Source organism: Bos indicus, chromosome 22 (assembly GCF_029378745.1).
Source record: "Bos indicus isolate NIAB-ARS_2022 breed Sahiwal x Tharparkar chromosome 22, NIAB-ARS_B.indTharparkar_mat_pri_1.0, whole genome shotgun sequence".
NCBI lineage: Eukaryota > Metazoa > Chordata > Mammalia > Artiodactyla > Bovidae > Bos > Bos indicus.
In genome coordinates this window covers 7,587,015-7,608,093 of record NC_091781.1, presented here as the reverse complement: position 1 = coordinate 7,608,093, position 21,079 = coordinate 7,587,015, and the positions used below count along the sequence as shown (strand labels likewise).

The window sequence follows — 21,079 nt, the reverse complement described above, 5'->3', positions numbered from 1 at the left end:
TGGACTGTGAAGAAAGCTGAGTGCTGAAGCATGGATGCTTTTGAACTGTGGTGTTGGAGAAGACTCCTGAGAGTCCCTTGGACTGCAAGGAGATCCAACCAGTCCATTCTGAAGGAGATCAGTCCTGGATGTTCATTGGAAGGACTGATGCTGAAGCTGAAACTCCAGTACTTTGGCCACCTCATGCGAAGAGTTGACTCATTGGAAAAGACTCTGATTCTGGGAGGGATTGGGAGCAGGAGGAGAAGGGGACAATAGAGGATGAGATGGCTGGATGGCATCACCGACTCGATGTACATGAGTCTGAGTGAACTCCGGGAGTTGGTGATGGACAGGGAGGCCTGGTGTGCTGCGATACATGGGGTCGCAAAGAGTCAGACATGACTGAGTGACTGAACTGAACTGATGTCAGAGAATGTCTTGTCTGTTCTCATCTGCCTTGAGAGACTAAGAATATATTTGGTATGATCTATATCAGAGAATGTCTTGTCTGTGTTCTCATCCAGGAGTGTTCAGGTGTCATGTCTTAAGCTTACATCTTTAAGCCATTTTGAGTTTATTTTTGTGCATGGTGGTATGGTATGAATTCTAACTTCATTGATTTACATGTAACTGTCCACTTTCCCAACACAACTCGCTGAAGAGACTTTTCCGCTTGTTATAATCTTCCTCCTTTGCTGACAGCTGACTGCAGGTGTGTGGGTCTAGTTCTGGGCTCTCTCTGTTTCATTGATCCGTGTGTGTGTTTGTGGCAGTGCTGTTCTATGCTGTTTATTGTCTAATGTCTGGAAGAGTTGTGCCTCCTGTTTTGTTTTGTCTTTTTTGTCCTTCAGGATTGCTTTGGCAATTCTGGGTCTTCATAGTTTTGTGTACATTTTTTAATTATTTGTTCTAGTTCTGTAGAAAATGTCATAGGTAATTTGATAAGAATTGCATTAAACCTGTAGACTGCTTTGGGTAGTATGGCCATTTTAACAGTATTAATTCTTCCAATCAAGAACATGGGTAGCTACCATTTCTTTGAATCTTCTTTAATTTCCTGTATTAATGTTTTATCCTTCTCAGCACATAAGTCTTTCATCTCCTTGGTCAGATTTTTTCCTAGGTATTTTGCTGTTGTGATTTTAAAGGGTACTTTTTTTTTTTACTTTTTTTTTGTTTTTGATATTTCATTGTTAGTGTAAAGAAGTGCAACCAGTTTCTGAAAGTTAATCTTGTATTCTGCTACTTTGAGGGCAGGATATCACTTATCAGATCTAGTAGATTTTGTGTGGAATCCTTAGGATTTTCAGTATCATGTCATCTGTGTATAGGGACAATGTTACCTCTTCCCATCCAGTTTGGTTACCTTCTATTTCTTTTTCTTTTCTGATTGCTGTGTCAGGGAATTCCAATTCTGAGTTGAATAGAAGTGGTGACAGTGGGCATCCTTGTCTTGTTCCAGTTTTTAGCCGGAATGTTTTCTGCTTTTCACTGTTGAATTATTATATTGGCTGTGGGTTTGTAATAAATGGCTTTTATTATGTTGAGATATGTTCTGTGTATACCCATTTTGGTATACATTTGGGTGTTGAATTTTGTCAGATGGCTTTTCTGCATCTATTGAGACGACCATGTGGGTTTTGACTTTTCTTTTTTAATGTGGTACATGACATTGACTGATTTGCATATATTGAACTATCCTTGTGAGCTTGGGATGAATCCCGCTTGATTGTGGTATATGATCTGTTTTATGTGTTGTTAGATTCGATTTGCTAATACTTTGTTGAGAATTTTTACATCTGTATTCATCTAAAGATATTGGCCTGTAGCTTTCTTTTTTCATGGTATCTTTGGTTTTGGTATCAGGTTGATGGTGGCTTCATAGAATGTCCTTGAGAGTGTTCCCTCCTCTTCAGTCTTTTGGAAGAGTTTGAGAAGGGTTAGTATAGGTTCTTTGTATGTTCAGTAAGATTCGCCTGTGAAGACATCTGGTCCTGGACTTTGGTTTGTAGAAGGCTCGGCGTGGGGGGTCGGGGGATGCCGTGCCAAGTCTTCCGCAGTTCTGTGGCATGCGGGCACTCTTTGTGGCAGCCTTAGGATCTCTCGTTGTAGCCTGCTGGGTCGCTAGTTACAGTCTGCTGGATCTTCGGTTGTGGCATCTGGGATCTGGTTCCTTGACCAAGGGAACCTGCTGCATCGGGAGTGTGAAGTCTTAGCCACTGGGCCACCAGGGAAGTTCCTGTGGGGAGATGTTTTGTGTGTCTGTTTGTGTGTGCTTTTTAGTCTCTGTTTCCTCTATGATAATTACTGTTTACTTCCTTCTGATGACTTAGGTTTTATTTGTTCTCCTTTTTCTAATTCTTTTAAGTTGTAAGTTAGGTTGTTTGAGTGTTTTTTTTTCTTGAGGAGGGCCTGTATCTCTATGAACTTCTTTCTAAGAACTCCTTTTGCTGCGTCCTGTGGATTTTGTATGGTTGTGTTTTCATTTTCATTTGCCTCAAGGTATTTTAAAATTTCCCCTTTGATTTCATCCTTGAAATCTGTTAGGTTTTTTGGTTTTAAATTTTTACTGGAGTATAATTGCTTTACAATGTTGACCCGTAAATTTTTTAGTAGAATGTTTAGTCTCCTTTAATTGTTTGTGTTTTGCTTTTTTTTTCTCCCCACTGTGGTTTATTTCTAGTTTCACGGTAATGTGGTAAGAAAAGATCCTTGAGACCTTAAATTTGTTGAGGCTTGTTTTGTGCCCTTGTGTGGGATCAGTCCTAGAGAATATTCCATGTGCACTGGAAAAGAATGTGTATTCTGGTTTTATGTGTGTGTGTGTGGATGAAATGTCCTAAAAATATCAATTAAGTCTCCTGTTGTGTTGTATCATTTAAGATCTCCGTTGCCTTACTGGTTCTCTGTCTTGAAGTCTTTAGCTATTACACTCTTGTCAGCTTTTCCCGTTGTGTCTGTTAGTCTATGTATCTGGGTCTCCTTTATCAGGTGCGTATACGTTGCCAAGTGTAAAATCTTCCTGTGGTTCTTGTTTCACTGTCCAGTGTCCTTTGTCTTTAAAGTCTGTTTTCTCTGTTAAGGGTATTGCAGCCCCCTCTTCCTTGTCTTCTCTGTCTGCACGAAGTAGCTTTTTCCATCCTCTCATTGTCTGTGTGTGTCCTTTGCCCTAAAGTGGGTCTCTTACAGCCAGCGTAGTTGAGCCTCTGTTTTCTTTTTTTAAATCCAGCCTGCACCTCTGCATCTTTTAATCCATTGACATTTAAGGTAATTATTGATAACTATGTATGTATTGCCACTTTAAACCTATTTTCCCATTGATTTTATATTTTTTCTTTTTTCTTTGTTTTTCCTTTCGTGGTTTCATGATTTTCTCTTGTATTACACTTATGTTCTCTTCTTTTTGTTTTTTTATGAAACTGTTTTGTTTTTGATTTGTGCTTACTCTGTTTTTCAAGAATATCAGCGGCTTCCTTTATCTCCTTTCCCTAGACTGTTAGTCATATGGGCTCAAAAGATACTCTAGGGGGAAAAGTCTGCATTCTCTTACTCCCTCCCCACCCCTATTTTATGATTTTGATGTCTTTTTTTAATATCTTCACCACTTCCCCGGTGGCTCAGTTGGTAAAGAATCCGCTTGCAATGCAGGAGACCCAGGTTCAATCCCTGGGTCAGGGAGATCCCCTGGAGAAGGAGATGGCAACCCACTCCAGTATTCTTGCCTGGAGAATTCCATGGACAGAGGAGCTACAGTCCATAGGGTCACAAAGAGTTGGACACAACTGAGCGACTTTCACTTTGTATCTTGATGTTTATCGTTTCACTGTTCATTATGGTTATCATCACTTTCACAGGAATTTGTTTTTTTTTTTTAAATGTGTGTGCTAGCTTATTTAAGTGATTTATTTTCTAATTGTGGATTTTTCTCTTTTCTATAGATTCTTCTTTACTACTATGTAGGGAAGACTTTTCAATATTTTCTTTAAAATAGGCTAAGTATTGCTGTATTCTTTTGGTTTTTACTTGTCTGAGGAATTCTTCATCTCTCCTGTTCTGAATGATGCTCTTGGGTAGAGCATGTCCTAGGTCGCAGATTTTTCCCTTTCAGGACTTTGAATATATCCCTTGTGGCCTGCAGCATTTCTGTATAGAAATCAGTTTGTGGTCTTACAGGAGTTCCCTTGTAATGAACTCTGTCTTTCTCTTGCTGCCTTTGGAGTCCCCTTTTAACTTTTGCCATTTTTATTATGTCATGGTGTAGGTCTCTTTGTGTTCATCTTATTTGGGACCCTCCATGCTTCCTGTATCTGGATATCTGTTTCCTTCTTTAGGTTTGGGAAGTTTTCAGCCATAATTTCTTCAAATACATTTTCAGTCCCTTTTTCTCTTTCCTTCCTTTCTGGAACCCCTGTTATCTGTAGATTGGCATGCTTTAGATTATCCCATAGGTAGGTCTCTTACACTGCTTTCATTTTGTTTTTTAATTTGGCTTTCTAGTTGCTCTTCTGATGGGATAATTTCCATTATTCTACCTTCCAGATCACTTATTCTTTCTTCTGCATTATTCATTCTGGTATTCATTGCCTTTACTTTAGCTTTCAGGAAATGAATTTTCTAATTTTTCTTGGCCCCTCTTTATAGTTTCTAGTTCCTTTTTATAATAATCTGCATTTCTATCAATAGCCTTTCATAATTCCTTCAATATTTTCATTACCTCCTTTTTGAGCTCAGTGTCTATTAGATCAAAGAGGTCTGCTTCATTGTTTATTCTTTCAGGGAAATTCTCTTGGTCTTTTAACTAGGAGTGGTTCCTCTTCTTCTCCATTTTACTTATATTCTCTTACTCTGTGAGTTTAGGGGAAAAAAAAAACAATTATCTACTGTGGTTTGGGAGGGCTCTTTATATGTGGGGATGTCCCTGTGTTGCTTGCGTGGGTTTATTTAGTACGAGGGCTGTTTTTAATACGGGTGCCTGTCGCCTCTCTACTCTGTGTGCTGGACACCCCTCCCTTGATAGAGGATGTGCAGATGCCGAAACTGCGGTCTGGTCCTGGGGCCCTCGGCAGCGGCATGGTTCAGGCGCGTCCCGGGGGCACGTGTGCAGTGGAGGCAGCTCCCCAGCACTCCTGGATATTCATCTGCCTTTTTAAAAGACCAGTTCAGATCCATTGTTTAGTGTGCTACATATTTAACTGTAAAGGAAAAAAATCTCTCTCTTGCCATACAGGTGTTTTTTTAATCTCTCGGTGTGTTGAACTAATGTAAGGACTGTTCTTTAGTGGTACACATGGCAGTTATTTTCCTTTACCAGCCCTGGAGTGATTTGGTTGTATCTTGGTAACTTATATTTTGACCGTATGATCTTACACCCTTTGTATGTTTTTTTGTAAGCCCAGTGTAGTGTGGGTAGGATATTGGTAGTTTGATCATAAAGAGCCTTAACTTCATACGGACTAGAAGCCCTCTTTAATTACTCCTAATTTTCTACATATCAAATTATGCTGTCACTTTTATTATTTAATGATAGTTAATCCAGAAATCATTTTTAGTAAATCTGGAGCATATTACTTGACTTTTGGCAGCAGCTTATTTTCCTAATTAAATAGATTGGTATGTGAGAATCTACTTGTGTTTTTTTATGGCCCAAAATTGAGCAGTGACAAAATGGAAGTTGGATTTACCTGACACAAGGAAGAAGGCTCCAGGACTAAGATTTGACCCTAGCTCATACAAAACCTGTCCACAGATGTTGCTAGTATCATTATTTATAACAGCCCAAAAGTGGGAACAGCCCAGATGCCTGTCAGCTCTTGAATGAATCAACGGAATGTGCTGTGTGTGTTCAGTTGAATAATTTGGCCATAAATAGGAAAGACTGACATGTAAGTGAAAAAGCCAGTCACAGAAGGCCACACGTGTAAATCCCAAGAGGCAAAAGGTAGATTGATGAGTGACTGCGAGGGGCTGGGGGTGGGAGGGCTCACGGGTATGTTTTCTTTCTGGTGATGAAGGTGCTCTAAAGTTAATAGCAGTGATGGCTGCACAAGTCTGCATATACTAAAAAACAATTGCACACTTTAAAAGGGTGAATTTTATGGTATGTAAGATATACCTCAGTAAAGCTGTTAAGAAAAATTGGTTTCAGATCATGTGTGTATGTGTAACGAAACTGTAGTGTGAGAGGAAAGTGAAGTGACCAAGGAACTCGTCAGTCTTCTGTGAGTGGAAGGAGGGAAGGATGTGACTTGCAGGAAAGAGAAAGATCAACCCAAGTTTGCTTCTCTAAGAAATTAACACTGGTTAATTGTGTGTTTGAGAGAGAGCTGAATACACAGGGTTAGATTCTTTATATGGCTTGTTTTTGATACCCAGTTTTTACATGTAGGTCAGTCTTACGAAATTCGAATGCTGGATAATCGGAAAATGGGAGATGTGCCTGAGATCACTGGAAAACTGGTAAAGGTAAGGACCTCCATTGACATTCTGAAAAGAAGCTGAAACGACTCAAAACAATAGCAGTTTTGCTGCAAGAGTTTGGTTTTTGTTGCAGGAGTTATTAACAAATTATTTAATGTCACTTTAAGGAAGTAATGGGTTTATTAAAACTTAACTTTCTGAGCTATATTTGGTTTACTTCTCTGTAAAATAGGAATTATAGCAGTTACTGAGTGAAGTAAATATTGAGGCCCTCTGGAAACAAGGTGCCAGAGAACAGTTAGCTGTAGCTGAGCAAGGGTGAAAACTCAGTAACTGAAATGACAAAAACTTCATTTCTCTTTAAAAGGTGCCTTAGGGAGAAGTTACTGAGGAAGCAAGTGTGAGTGTTACTGTGATACTTCTAAAGATCCTTTTATTTTACGTCTTAAAATTTCTCTTAAGTAAAATTCTATTTCTTCACCCAACTGGAGTATCTGAAGAGTCATTCATTCCAGGCCAAACCCAGTCCTTGTAGGATTTTCAGACCCACCCTGGCTCCTGCAGTATCATGGATGGTGGATCCTTCTTGTCTTCACTTGTCCCTCACCACACAATGTAACATCAGAACTCTAGAGCGTTTCAGGGCAAGGGTTATGGAAGAAGCTTCAGTGGGAAGAGGGAAAACTTCAGTGGGGCTGTGTTAGTGAGAGAGAAGCAGGACTTCTCTCGGTGCTTCCGTCTTCCTCCAGGGAGGCCCGCTGGGCCCTCAGTGCGGAGAGGCACTCGGTTGGAGAGGCCCGTCCCTTTTCAGAAGCTGAGCGTGGGGAGGGCACGGCAGCACTGATGCTGAGAAACCTAGCGTCCCGAAAGCAGCTGTCCAGCACTGCGGGCCTGAGAGCCTTTGAACGTTTAAGGGCACAAAGCTCCCAATCCTAGGAGAGCTGCTCCCCGCTGGAGCACCGTCTTGCCAACCTGGAGTAAGCGCCCAGGTCTCTCCTGACTCCTAGGACTCCCAGCATGCTTGGAATGGAAGGAGAGGGGAGACTTACCTGTGCTCACATGTGCTGTTTACATGTGGACTCTGTCATGTCTGTGCTGCATCAGTGAGTTTGGTCGTTTCCCTAGAGGGTGAGTCAGATGACTGTATTTTTTTAATCATTTGTTGTTGTCCAACTCTTTGTGACCAGCATGCCTGGCTTCCCTGTTCTTCACTATCTCCTGGAGTTTGCTCAAACTCATGTCCATTGTGTCAATGATGCTATCTAACCATCTCATCCTCTGTTGACCCCTTCTCCTCCTGCCCTCAATCTTTCCCAGCATCAGGGTTTTTTCTAATGAGTCAGCTGTTCACATCAGGTGGCCAGAGTATTAGAGTTTCAGCTTCAGCATCAGTCTTTCCAGTGGATATTCAGGGTTGATTTCCTTTAGGATTGACTGGTTTGATCTCCCTGCTGTCCAAGGGACTCTCAAGAGTCTTCTCCAGCACCACAGTTCACACTCAGCCTTCTTCTTGGTCCAATTCTCACATCCATACATGACTACTGGAAAAATTATAGCTTTGACTTTACGGACTTATGTCAAAAAGTGCTATCTCTGCCTTCTAATACACTGTTGTGTTTGTCATAGTTTTCCTTCCAAGGAGCAAGCATCTTTTAATTTCATGGCTGCAGTCACCCTTGGAAGTGATTTTGGAGCCCAAGAAAATAAAATCTGTCACTGCTTCCACTTTTTCCCCATCTATTTGCCTTGAAATAATGGGACCAGATGCCATGATCTTAGTTTTTTTTAACGTTAAGCTTCAAGCCAGCTTTGTAAAAATTCCCTCATTTTGCTTTCTCACCTGCGGTACACACTGATCAGATTCACCTTTTTACAAAGGTGTCAGCATTGTTCCCAGTAAGCAAGCCCCATTGGATTGGTTATACTCTGCTGGACTATAGACAGATAGTGTCACCATAGTCTCTATAGTGACAAATAGAGTTTGGTCAGGGAGACTCACAGCTCTCGTTTTCCAGAGTCCAGGAGGCTTATCATCAGTGTTGATTCTCTCAGCATGACCTGGTTCCAGCTCATCATTGTCAGACAAGTATTGGGCATCCTGGCAAACCTTTGCCAAATTGTACCACACCTGGTTAATATTCAGCCTAGTAATATGTTACTTCAGGGATGATGTGGGTGAACTCTGTTGTCATTGTGACAGTCACAGGGTTACTTTTTAAACGGTCTTAAATTAGTTTGATCAACCACTTGAGAAACCGCATGTCTGATTCTTGGTGGATGTGAATACAGCCAATCATGTCACGAGAGCTTGTCTGGAATTCAGAGTTGCAGTTAGCTGCTGCCAGAGCCTTCAGGATGAATTTCTTTTTCTTGGTTTTCTGGCTGCGTCACATGGCGTCTTGGTTCCCCAACTAGGAATCACACCTGTGCCTCCTGCATTGGAAGCGTGGAGTCTTAAACACTGGACCACCAGGAAGGTCCTCAGGATGAATTTCTTAAAAGACAACATCCTTTTTCAGCTAGAAGAGCCGTTAGAATACTCTGCAGCCATCTAGAGTTGAATTTCCTGCCCCCATGATCTTTGACTCACTCTTGAAGGAAAGTCTTAGGGATCAAATGTTGCTGAGCAAAGGTGCTTGGGAACTTCTTGATGTGCTGAAAATATTGAGCATGCTCTCTCTGCTTGTTCTGTTTCTGTCTTACTGTTAGGGCTCCTTTATCTGTGGCTCATTCTCTAGGTGCATTGTCTCCTTTTAGCCAGAACTTCGGGTGGCTCAGATGGTAGAGAGTCTGCCTGCAGTGCGGGAGACCCAGGTTCCATCCCTGGGTTAGAAAGATCCTGTGGAAAAGGAAATGGCAACCCACTCCAGTATTCTTGCCTGGAAGATCCCATAGACGGAGGAGCCTGGCAGGCTCAAGTTCATGGGGTTGCAAAGAGTCGGATGCAACTTCACTTTCCAGAGAACAACTGTTCCCCTTTCCAATCTCATTTAAGAGGTTTTCTTTATATCCTGTCATTTCCTAAGTGTGGTCCTCCCTTCATGTTCCTCACTGTGCTACTTAGTCTGACCTAGAAAGGGGTTTAGTACAGCACTATAAACTAGTATATTCTCAAACTATTTTTATCTGAATTCATGGATTTGATCTGGTTCTTACTAAATACGAGAGAATCAAAATCATGACATATTCTGCGCTGCGCTTGTAAATGGTTCTTTTCAAAGTACGTATCAGCTTTGGTTTGGACAGCATGTGGTGTTGGGGGAGGCAGGGGCACTGATGGTAATATTTCTGTGTATGGCTCACAAGCTATTTCCTGTTCCATCCAGCAGGGAGTCTACTGGAAATAAGATCATCTTACTCCATCATAGTCTGAGAAGCAGTTACTTATAAATGTGTCAGGAACACTAATTAGTGCAAATATGGTATCTGCATCCATTTTGATGACCTGTTAGCCTGTCCCTGAAACAAAATAATAGTTGGCAGCCCAGACCTGTGGCAGGTGAGGGAGGGATAGGTGGAGAGCAGAGAGTGGCCTAGTTTGTGGGGTAGAGTTAAAGCCTTCCATCGGAACGAACTTGAGTGTTTGGATGACGTTTACCCGTGTTCTTTCCTGTTTTGTTTCCCTTGCTTACCTCAGATAACCTCACTTGCAGTTTAAATTAATTTTGTACATAGGTTCTCTGCGGGGGCAGGTGGCAGTTCCCTACCCTCACCCCGTGCTCTTGACACTTTGGGGCGGTTGCTATGCAGCGTGCTGGGGGGTGGTTCTTAATTCCCTGCCCACCGATCAAACCCAGGCACCCTGCATTGGAAGCATAGAGCCCAAACCACGGGAGAGCCAGGGTCGTCCCTAATGTTTTCTTTATAGAGATATAACTCTTCCTAATTTCTTATGGACACAGACCTTAATTTTGAATTATAATATCAAATTTTTTAATAAAAATTTTACCTAAGAAACCATTTTATTCTTGTTATTTGAGTTAGAATTCTTTGCACCAAATATCATTAATTGTACCTATAACTTAGGTATCCAAGAACAAGACAGCTCACTTGCAAAATGTGTAAATTAGACTTTGCTTTTGTATGCTTTTCTGTTATAGGTTAATGTGTAAGAAGTGAATACACTTGTGCTCTTTAGCTGGGACAGTTTGAAAGTGTTCATTTCCCCCTCTTATTCCGTAGAGCATCATAAGAGTTGTATTCCATGACCGACGACTCCAATATACAGAGCATCAGCAACTTGAAGGTTGGAAGTGGAATCGCCCCGGAGACAGACTCCTCGACTTAGGTACAGGTGGCGTTAGAAGAGCCCATGTTGATACGCTAGCCCCACACCATGTGTGATGAGTGGGGAACGGTTTGATGTCAGCAGATCCTGTGTGACTTGAGTTGTTTTATAGTTAAAAATGAAGTTGGGGTTTGTGTGTGTGTGTGCTTAGTGAAACTGAGCCAGAAATTTTATGAGTTTGAAATCATTTAGATCATTGTTGATTGGCATCAGTCCCTCATTTTCTTAATAAAATGAAATAGAAACAAACCATGGTGGGAGAAAGTACGATGCAGAGTAAGTGGGCTTTGAGGCTGAAGTGATTGACCATGCAGAACATTTAAGGAAAAAGGACGGAATAGTTTCATTAGCACATAATCATCTTAGTTGTAACCTTTTAATTGGTTTGTTCCTATGTCACTTCTTTTTAAAATGCAGATATTCCAATGTCCGTGGGAATAATTGACACAAGGACAAATCCAAGCCAGTTGAATGCAGTTGAATTTCTGTGGGATCCTGCAAAACGCACATCTGCTTTCATTCAGGTTTGGAGTTTCCCATTATTACAAGCTCACTAGCCTCTGTTCAGAAGGCCGTGGGTGAGACTGAATTCTTGGTGCAGGATCTTATTTTCCTTAAATGCTTATTTGTAAACTGTCTTGTAATGTCTTTTGTATATACAAACATACACTGTTAAATTGGAGTTAATGTACTAAGTTCAACATGTATAGACATTAACACATAGAGACCATCTGATGTGTAAAGCATTATTTAAATACTACGTTTATCACTGGTAGTAACAATAATCAAAACTTCTTGTCAGAATGTATTTGTCTGGAACAAAACCTATTTTTAAAGGAGATGATTGAAAATGGCACCCCACTCCAGTACTCTTCCCTGGAAAATCCCATGGACGGAGGAGCCTGGTAGGCTGCAGTCCATGGGGTCGCTAAGAGTCGGACACTACTGAGCGACTTCACTTTCACTTTTCACTTTCATGCATTGGAGAAGGAAATGGCAGCCCACTCCAGTGTTCTTGCCTGGAGAATCCCAGGGACGGGGGAGCCTGGTGGGCTGCCGTCTGTGGGGTCACACAGAGTCGGACACGACTGAGGTGACTTAGCATAGCATACTATAAAACGGAAAAGGCGATGGCACCCCACTCCAGTACTCTTGCCTGGAAAATCCCATGGACGGAGGAGCCTGGTAGGCTGCAGTCCATGGGGTTGCTCAGAGTCGGACAGGACTGAGCGACTTCACTTTCACTTTTCACCTTCATGCATTGGAGAAGGAAATGGCAACCCACTCCAGTGTTCTTGCCTGGAGAATCCCAGGGACGGGGGAGCCTGGTGGGCTGCAGTCCATGGGGTCGCTAAGAGTCAGATATGACTGAGCGACTTCAACTTTCATGCATTGGAGAAGGAAATGGCAACCCACTCCAGTGTTCTTGCCTGGAGAATCCCAGGGACGGGGGAGCCTGGTGGGCTGCTGTCTATGGGGTCACACAGAGTCGGACACGACTGAAGTGACTTAGCAGTACACTATAAAAAGTATAGTCTAGCTTTGTTTAAAAATATTTTAACACTGAAAATTTCAAACCCCATAAAAATAAGAGAAGATAATGAATTGTCTGTGTGCCCTTCTCCTGGCTTCTACAGATACTATAATTTCCCCTTTTGTTTCTTGGTGGAATACTGTAAAGCAACCCTCAGGCATTTCATTTGACTTGTGAATGCTCAGTTTGTATCTCCTAAGATATTAGTTTTTGAAAAAACAAATATATAGTATCATTATATGTAAAATAAAATCAACAGTAATTCTAATATTCAGTATATTCAAATTTGTCAGTGGTGGAATTAAAATTTGCTGAGTAGGTGATCTTTATATAGAAAAGGAAGATTGCTTTTAATTGCTAACCAGCCTAAGTAGACTCTGGTTTGTGTGAACTTTAGAGAATCTTTAGTATTTTGCATTTTTGGGTCCTCCAAGCAGTGTCCCCCGTCAGCTAATAGTCAGTAGGGCTGTGTTACTTGTTACTGTCTCATACTGTTCATCTGACAGGGTATCTGATTATGTGGTGAAAGAGGGATGTATGAGCTGGCTATATATCTCAGTGTTAGTGTAGAAATCAGTTTAACCTTGAGTTCTTCGAAGAGGAGACGTGTCGCCGTCAGAAATTACTAAAGTCTTGTTACTAACACTGTGCAGTACCCTGGAGTGTCCCCGAGGTAGCACAGGAAGAGGGGGCAGAAGTGGTGGGAAATGCGTCCACCCTCAGGAGCCTCAGATGGATGCCCGTGGAGCTACGGATGAGCCTTGTGGACTGTGAAAGTCCCAGGCAAAGTGCCACAGGCTGATGACATAGGAACAGCAGCAAGGTGGCCAGCTGGCTGGGTTTTGGGGTCCTGGCAGTAGAGGGCAAACCCTGGGGCTGTAAGTAATGGCGTGACGGTTCCTGTGGATCGAGCCCCGTGCAGGTTCAGGACCATGGGTCTGGTCTGGGGCGGGGGTCGGGGACAGACTCAGGAAGGCCACTACACTGACGGTGCTCATCGCCGGAGCCTTTCCTGTGTTAGAGGTGAGGCCCTGGAGCAGGCAGTTCAGAGAGCCTCTGCTGGATCTGGGAAGGGGAAGTCCCGACAGATAGCTGGCTCATAGGTGGGAGTCTGTGTGAAAGGCTCTGGAGTTTCCCTGTGGCGGGACTTCTGAAAGGCAGCAGGGCTGAAGGGTGACCAGTGGGCAGGACTTGGACCCATTTCAGCTCGAGTCCTCTTCTAGGTACACTGCATCAGCACCGAATTCACTCCCCGGAAGCACGGAGGTGAGAAGGGAGTGCCTTTTAGGATCCAGGTTGACACCTTCAAGCAGAATGAAAATGGAGAATACACAGATCACCTACACTCAGCTAGCTGCCAAATCAAAGTTTTTAAGGTGAGAGCTGGAAAGCAGGCTTTGAGTAAGTGAGGCCTGGCGTTGCTTGTAAAAGGTGTGCGTCTGAGGCCTGATAGATGAAAAAGTCTGCTTTGTTTTTAAGCCAAAAGGTGCAGATAGGAAACAAAAAACGGACCGAGAGAAGATGGAGAAGAGAGCCGCGCACGAGAAGGAGAAGTACCAGCCGTCCTATGACACCACGGTCCTCACAGAGGTAATGCGGCGCCACTCCGGCTCTGCGGAGGAGCCGGGCCGTGCCCTCTGGCACCACCTCTGAGGATGAGTTTTGGCCGCGAAGGGTCCGGGAAGATTGGGTGGTCATTGGGCATAATGTTCTTGGTGAAAATCTGCGGGGAAAATACTCTTTAAATTGGGGGAGTTTAAGTGATTGGTTTCCTGGGTGGGGTCTGGAATGAAGATGCTGAAATCCCAGTCGGGTCTCGGAAGCAGACTTGCTTTAAAATCCCCGAAGTTGGTTAGACATTAAGCCGGGACCCAGAACGTCCGATGTTTGTCACGTCTGGGGTTTTGCATCTTCCTAAAACCTTGGAATCCTGCTGGTCGGATGTTTGTTAAATCGGATGGTGGAGACATAAACAGGGTGTTAGATCTTTCTCTGTGTAACGAAAAGACATTGATCCCAATCTTTGGTGTTTGTCCAGATGAGGCTTGAGCCTATAATTGAAGATGCAGTTGAACATGAGCAGAAAAAGTCCAGCAAGCGGACTTTGCCAGCAGACTACGGTGATTCTCTGGCAAAGCGAGGCAGTGTAAGGGGCTTCTGCTTCTCTTTTCATTGTGCAAGAAACCTTGTGCAGTGTTAGATATAGGACCGACTCCCACTGAAACATAAAGCCAAATTTGTTTTTGATGTCCTTGTCCTGATTGAATTTGCTTTTGTTTAGACTCCTGCTTTCTGTTGGTTCCTCACTGAGGACAATTTCCTAAATCTAACACTTTAAAACAAAGTTGACCATATTGGGTGGTTTCGGAGGGGGAAAAAAAATGGCACCCAGAGCTGTGTTCACCCCCTGCCTCCTTCCTGTGCTCCTCTCCCTCCCTCTCTCCTTTGCACACAACACTCCCTTTATGAGCACTGACATTGATTGAACATTCTTGTAGTAAAATAGTTACTTCCGTGCAATTAAAAAAGGGTTTGTTTTCTCACGTGTGCAAATGATAAGAAAATGTCATGGATACTCAGAGGAGTGATGGCAGCAGCCCGACAGCAGCCTGTGCAGTACTGTGTCCCCTTCCCGCACATGGCGCGAGAATGCGCGTCTGCACTTTGAAAAGCCTGTTCGGCAGCACTGGACTTGGGCTGTGTTAGCCTTTCCTCTTGGCGCCCGCACTGTGACCTTACGCTTCAGGCCGGCCGGGGGCACCTGGCTGCACTCGGCCCTGGCTCCCCACAGTGTGTATAGTCCAGGGGGCCCTTGGTTGAATATGAACTTGACCAGCTTAAGAAAGAAGGTCTTTATTTCATATTTCATCAAACAGTTGACAGAGGATTATCCTGTGGTATTAACTTAGATTAGTTCTATACCTGCAGTAAATGGAAACAGAAAACATTACTTTTTAAAAATAGCTGTCATCATATGTATTAATGACTACTGTATTCATCACTGCAGAGTTTGATGACTTTGACCCTTACACGCGCATTGGTAATTAACTGTAGACTATGAAGGCCACAGCCACTATCACAGGATTATTATTTCTGAAGTAAAGCATTGAGTGAAAATATTTTAAATGCTTCTGTACATAATAAAACTGAAAATATCCTTCTCTGAGGGGTAAGGGCCCCACACATGATGCATTTTCTTTAAGTGGGTTTTTTGGATTCATACCACAGGTTGTACGGAACCACTGTATACTCCTTCCCTCAAACGTCCACCCTCCAGTTTTATGTTTCTGTTCCCCTCATTTCCCAGCTGAAGACACAAATGGTTCTCAGTAAACTTCCTGGGGGGAAACCCTGGTAACTCAAGTCACTTTCCCCCTCGTGTTGTAAACTAGCTAAAATGAATGGGTTCTGATTATAAATTAAATGTGTTATAGCCCAGAACTAATTTGTAAACAGTAGAACTGTTAAGAATTCATGATTCTTAAGTCTGAAGTATGCAAAATGTCAGCAGATCAGTGGCCTGTCAGCAGATCAGCATGTCTTCCTGGGGTGCATTGCTTGCTGCCCCAGACTGCGTTTGCTTTGGTTTGGTTAAGACTAGGAGGTAGTTAGAGGTCTTCTTGGAAACGTGTTTGTTAAAAACAAGGTACAGATTAATTCCTTAGAAAAGAAAAGTCTGCGGCATTTTGTATATTTCTTCGAGTGCCTACAAAAGTCGGCCAGCATTTCTTACAGTTCTCTGAGAGTGACAGTTGGCTTTCAGTAGGAAGATCCAGACTTACCTGCTGAAACTGCATGGTGCCGTGTGAGACGGTCCTGCATGAACAGAGGCCACACCGTAGGTTCCCGAGAGCCCAGCACACCCGGGCCCTCCGCGTCTCTGTTGGTCTTGACATCTGAGCTGTGTTTCATGGGCCTGGATTTGGGCTGTCAGGGCCTGCGGTCTGCCAGTGGGTCCTCATTTTCTGTTCCTCCTGGGGAGGGACTTTGTTCACGGGGCACCACAGGTGCCACCCTGTGGGTCAGGGTCGGGTATTGCTGGAACCTTGCTGAAGCAGTACCATTGCTTACTTGTAAAGCCAGGGAAGAATGACAAGGTAGAAGAAACACTGAAAATACTCCTTGGTGTGCCTGCACCCTCCTAGGTCGAGACTAAGAAAAGCCTAGGAAAAAAGCACGTGGGAGAGTCTTGATGTTTCATCCAGCCTGGCCGTTGAAGAACCTGTGAAGGCCAGTTTGCATTGAGTGCTGGTTTTCCAGTGTTCAGTGAATCGAGTCTCTTAATTATCGGGCAAGTTTCAGATGTCAGTTAACAGCCCTACTTTTCTATGCTAGAAGAATCCAGATACATAAAAGTGAAAAAAGCATGTTGATGGAATTACAGTAAATTTGGTGTCTTTGCTATACTTACTACCTGCCTCGAGCTATTGATGGCTTTGTTTCCTCAGTTATATACCTGGCAGTAATTACCAAAGCGGATTTGGGGAGACTCGATAGGAAAAGGTCAAAGCTGTTAAGATGTGCGTGTTATGCTGTGTTGTTGGAGTCTGAACTGGGGAAGATGGTGTAGCAGGAAGATCTGCCGTGTCGTGAAGGTGGCCGTGAGCATTTGGCGCCAGCAAGTCAGGAGACGTGTCGGGCGGCTCACAGGGTCTTGTGCTCCTCATTCTGTAGGTGTTGAGGAGGTCCTACTTGGTAAGCTGGAAAGAACAAAGGTCCTAGTTTGAAAAGAGCGGGCATTGTGAAAATGTCATGTACAGTGAACTTGGTATGACATGCCAGGGTTTAGCATGGCATTGCAGCCAGGTTAGACGTCATTTAGCTGTCAAGTTGATGACAGTTGAAACATCAAGTCTGCAGTCGTTTTCCCTGTTTCTGAGGGGCTGCCTAATGGGTAGTTGTGAAGAATGTTAAGATTCTGGGACTTGGTTTTATTTTCACCCATGTTACTGATGGGTGTCAGACACGCTGCTGAGCTGTAACCTTTGGGGAGACTTGGTTTCTGTCTTCAAGAGCCCTTCAGACTAGTGGTCTTGACTTCACACAAAAGAATTTTGAGAAAGAGTACAATTCCCTTGCACATTTTTAGATTGACATCTGAAAGTTTTCATCATAAATTTAAATAGTTGCAAAGGAAATAGTTTTCTGACACAGTGAATATTTGTATGTATGGCTTAAGGTGAAGCCAGCACATTACCCTCTAAGTTTGAAAGCTTGGTGGCTCAAATGGTAAAGAATCTGCCTGCAGTGCAGGAGACCCAGGTTTGATCCCTGGGTCAGCAAGATCCCCTGGAGGTGGGCATGGCAACCCACTCCAGTATTCTTGCCTGGAAAATTCCATGGTCAGAGGAGCCTGGCGGGCTACAGTCCATGGGGTTGCAAAGAGTCGGACACGACTGAGTGACTAACACTTTCACACTTCTTGATCTCATGTTTTCTCTTTAATTCCCCTTAAATAATTTTGTCCAAATAGGATATACTTTCATGCCTGAAAAACTTTTAAAAATCACCCTACTTTTTTTACCACAAACAAGTTGAAATTTCATTTTTAAAATTTCCTGTGACCATATAAAGCTTAAGTCAGTTGAGGAATTTAAAACTTATTATTTTTACCAATTTATCAGAATACAAAATCATATACATTTTGATGAATAATTGCTAAGTATAAAAATAGAATTGTTATTGGAAATGTATTTTGGATGATGAGGCTAGAACTTCTTATAACTTTTGTGTAGCTAAGAGAAACCTTGTTTGGATACATAGATTTTTCTTTGTAGCACTGTGTCATTCAGGCCCTGGAACTCCTTCTGAGATACCTGCCAGAAATTCCAGTGATCTCATTTTTGTATGCTCTGATGGATCCAGCTCAGTGTCTGTCAGCTGACAAGATGTCTTCCTGAATTATTTTGAAAGCAAAAAGTTGAAAACCCCTTGACATGTAGAATTTTTTTAGAGTCCTGTACTTCCTCAGTGTCCATCCGAGTATCTCTGAATGGTCTTTAGCCCAGTTTTTGGCAGAGTCTTGTGGCCTGCAGCCATGGCGAGAGAGGCGGCCTTTTCGTGTCAGTCGGGAGGAGGTGACGACGACCGTGGACCCTGGACACCGGGGGCGTAGTCAGGCTTGGAAGGAACCCCGTGGCGTGGGGTGGAGCCCTCCGCCCTCAGCGGCCGTGGCCTCCCCGGCCTGCGCGGCGTGTTGGCTTCAGCGTTGTCCGTGCGCGTAGCTGTATAGTTAACGTGTCTCCGGATCTTTGGCTCTGTATTTGGTCAGAACTGTGAAAAACACTGAAGTCCACTCTGCCCCTTCTAGATGATATGAACACATAGCTAGATGGCTACAGGCAGTACCCTCTGCGGTTCTGGTGTTGTGACCCTGGGCCCATCTCTTCTTACTGGGGGATGGCTCCACCCGAGAGCGAGCAAGTGCCCGGTGCTGGGGCGCCTGCTCCTTGGGGAGGCGGGCGAGCGCCACACCCGGCGGGCAGTCGCATCCCGTCAGCACACAGGGCTAGGCGGTGCTTGCGAGCCCTTGCTTGCCTCTGCTGCTGTTCAGACCTCGATAGGCAGGCACCTCCTGGGGAACGGATGAGGAGAAGGTGGACGTTCGCAAGGTCACAATGCAGCGATCCTTAAGCGCACATCTGAAGCGCCTTTAGGCAAGTTGGCCGCTGTCCTCAGTCACCTCAGGGCCTGAGAGTAGTCAGGGTCTAGATGCTGCAACAGGTAGCATTTTCACCGATGCACACACATGCACGCACACGCGCACACACAGAGTCGGTCTGACGTGTTTCTGTGAGGTTGCTTGATGAATGTCAGGTGTCTTGTGTTTCATGATCTTGGATTTGGCCAGAGTAGAGAGTGAATACAAGAATATCTGCCACATCCTGGAGAAGCGAGTCATTCATGGATCTTTGTTTCTACCCGCAGTGCTCTCCGTGGCCCGACACCCCCACAGCCTACGTGAACAACAGCCCATCCGCAGCTCCCACCTTCACATCCCCGCCGCCGAGCGCCTGCAGCGTCCCGGACAGGTAGCGGCGTGCGTGACGCGCGGGGCCCCGGGCGGCCTCGCTCCGTTAGCTCCTCTCTTAAGTCACGGTGGCCTTTGGGTGTGTGTCTGGGGTACGTGGAAATGAGAAACAGTCTGTTGCTGAGCAAAATCGTCTTGTCGTCACCTTCCAGCTTTTTCCTTCCTAGCCCCTGTGCCTCACACACTCAAAGCCGTGGGACTCCGAAAAGGGTGCGCTTTCAAGATATCTTTCTTTGTGAGATAAAAATAACATTGATGAGGTTCACGGGTAGAGAGAAGAAGACTGAGTTCTTAAGGGGAAACTGACTTGAATAGGTTGTGGTTGTGTTTATGATAAGGTACACTGGTCTTTGATGTTCACCATAGCATACAAGGATTATTTTCTGCCCTGTTTCTTGCCTCTCCCAAAGACACTAATTTTTTAAAAAATTAAGTCTTTAGACTTAGAGGAAAGACTTTTCACTTGTAAAGGCTTGCTCTGGTTTCAGAAGTGGGCACGGTGGGCTTTGTCCGTCCTCTCTTCTGGCCTGTCAGCAGCAGCACCTGGTGAGTAGTTGGATCAGAGGGTCCTCACTCTCAGGACGCTTCTTACTGGGAAGGAACGCAACTTTCATAATAGAGTTAAAACCACAGAGGAACGAATTCCCTGTCAGCCCAGCGGGTAGAGCTCAGCACTCGTGCTGCAGCCCAGGTTCAGTCCCTGGCCAGGAAGGCCTCACAAGTCACATGGTGCAGCCAGAAAAAAAGGAAAACATTCTCATTTTTACACTACATGCTCACAAGGTCGGACTCAGCTCGGGCTGCTGTAATTAAACACCGCGGACTGAGTGGCTTATAAACGACAGGAGGTCACTCCTCCTGGTCTGAAGGCTGGACGCCCGGTTCCAGGGGCCTGCAGGATGGTCCTGGTGAGCAGTGTCTCCTGGGCTGTGGGCTGCGAGCCTGCGTATTCCTGTGCTAGCGAGCGGAGTGGAGGAGGCGCACTCCCAGTTCTCCGATCCCTCTCTTGGGGCTCCACTCTCACAGCTCCATCCACTGCTCATCATGTCCCAAAGGGCCCTCCTCCTAATAAACCATCCATCACGCTGCAGGAGGGTGGTTTTTTGAGGGAACATGAACATTTAGTCTGACAGGGTCTGGTGAGAAAAAGAGAGGGGGAAAAAAAAGGCCTTTTCCCTGAGGAGATGGATGGATAAGAGGCCAGTTGTCTCCACGTAGGTTACTGTGCTTCAGGAGGTGGTGGTCACTCCTGGACGTGGGACCAGCTTGTTTCCACAGAGGGCACTGAACAGTCTTAGAAAGCTAAGAGGGGAGCGGTGAGATCATGCACACACCGGCTCACCAGATCTTTCCTGGGACCCCACTGTGGTCCCCACACTGTTCGGGGTGCTGGGAGATGAGTGAAGCCCCATCCGAAGGAGCTCAGGTTCCAGTGGGCAGGGGGCAGTGAACAGTTGGCATGATGGACCCGAGAACCTGGGGTGCGGGTGCTGAGAAGGGACCCAGAAGGCAAGTGTACCCCCGACGCAGCTGCTCTCACTCTTCCCTGGAAACACAGGGTGGCGGCACACCCTGGCTCCTTTTGTTGTCCTGAATTTCACCCTCTTCAACAGCGGATAAATGGATTCATTAAAGGGGTATTATTTTCTATTTTGGCTTAGGTTCATTTAGATCATTTCTTATAGCACATTATTGAAGTAGACTTTCTTGCTGTTATTTTCCACTGTTTACCTTACTTGATTCTCATATTTTTTCCCTACCTAAAATGAATGAGAATCCTTCATTTTCTTGGCACCCCTGGAAATGGAGACCTTGTGTTTCATGAAAC

At 44.3% G+C, this 21,079-nt stretch overlaps 1 protein-coding gene across 5 annotated transcripts in view; it reads left to right on the top strand.

Moving 5' to 3' along the window:
* Positions 1-21,079, top strand: part of UBP1 (upstream binding protein 1) — a 64,690-nt gene that overhangs the window by 33,524 nt on the left and 10,087 nt on the right. For 4 of the 5 annotated variants that reach the window (XM_070777318.1, XM_070777322.1, XM_070777317.1 and 1 more), the window contains exons 3-9: positions 6,368-6,444; positions 10,582-10,687; positions 11,105-11,211; positions 13,445-13,597; positions 13,701-13,811; positions 14,260-14,367; positions 19,149-19,252. In XM_070777318.1, coding sequence (XP_070633419.1) covers positions 6,368-6,444; positions 10,582-10,687; positions 11,105-11,211; positions 13,445-13,597; positions 13,701-13,811; positions 14,260-14,367; positions 19,149-19,252 — 766 coding nt within the window. The remainder of the gene's footprint in view (positions 1-6,367; positions 6,445-10,581; positions 10,688-11,104; positions 11,212-13,444; positions 13,598-13,700; positions 13,812-14,259; positions 14,368-19,148; positions 19,253-21,079) is intronic. The other variant, XM_070777319.1, reaches the window with a different exon arrangement.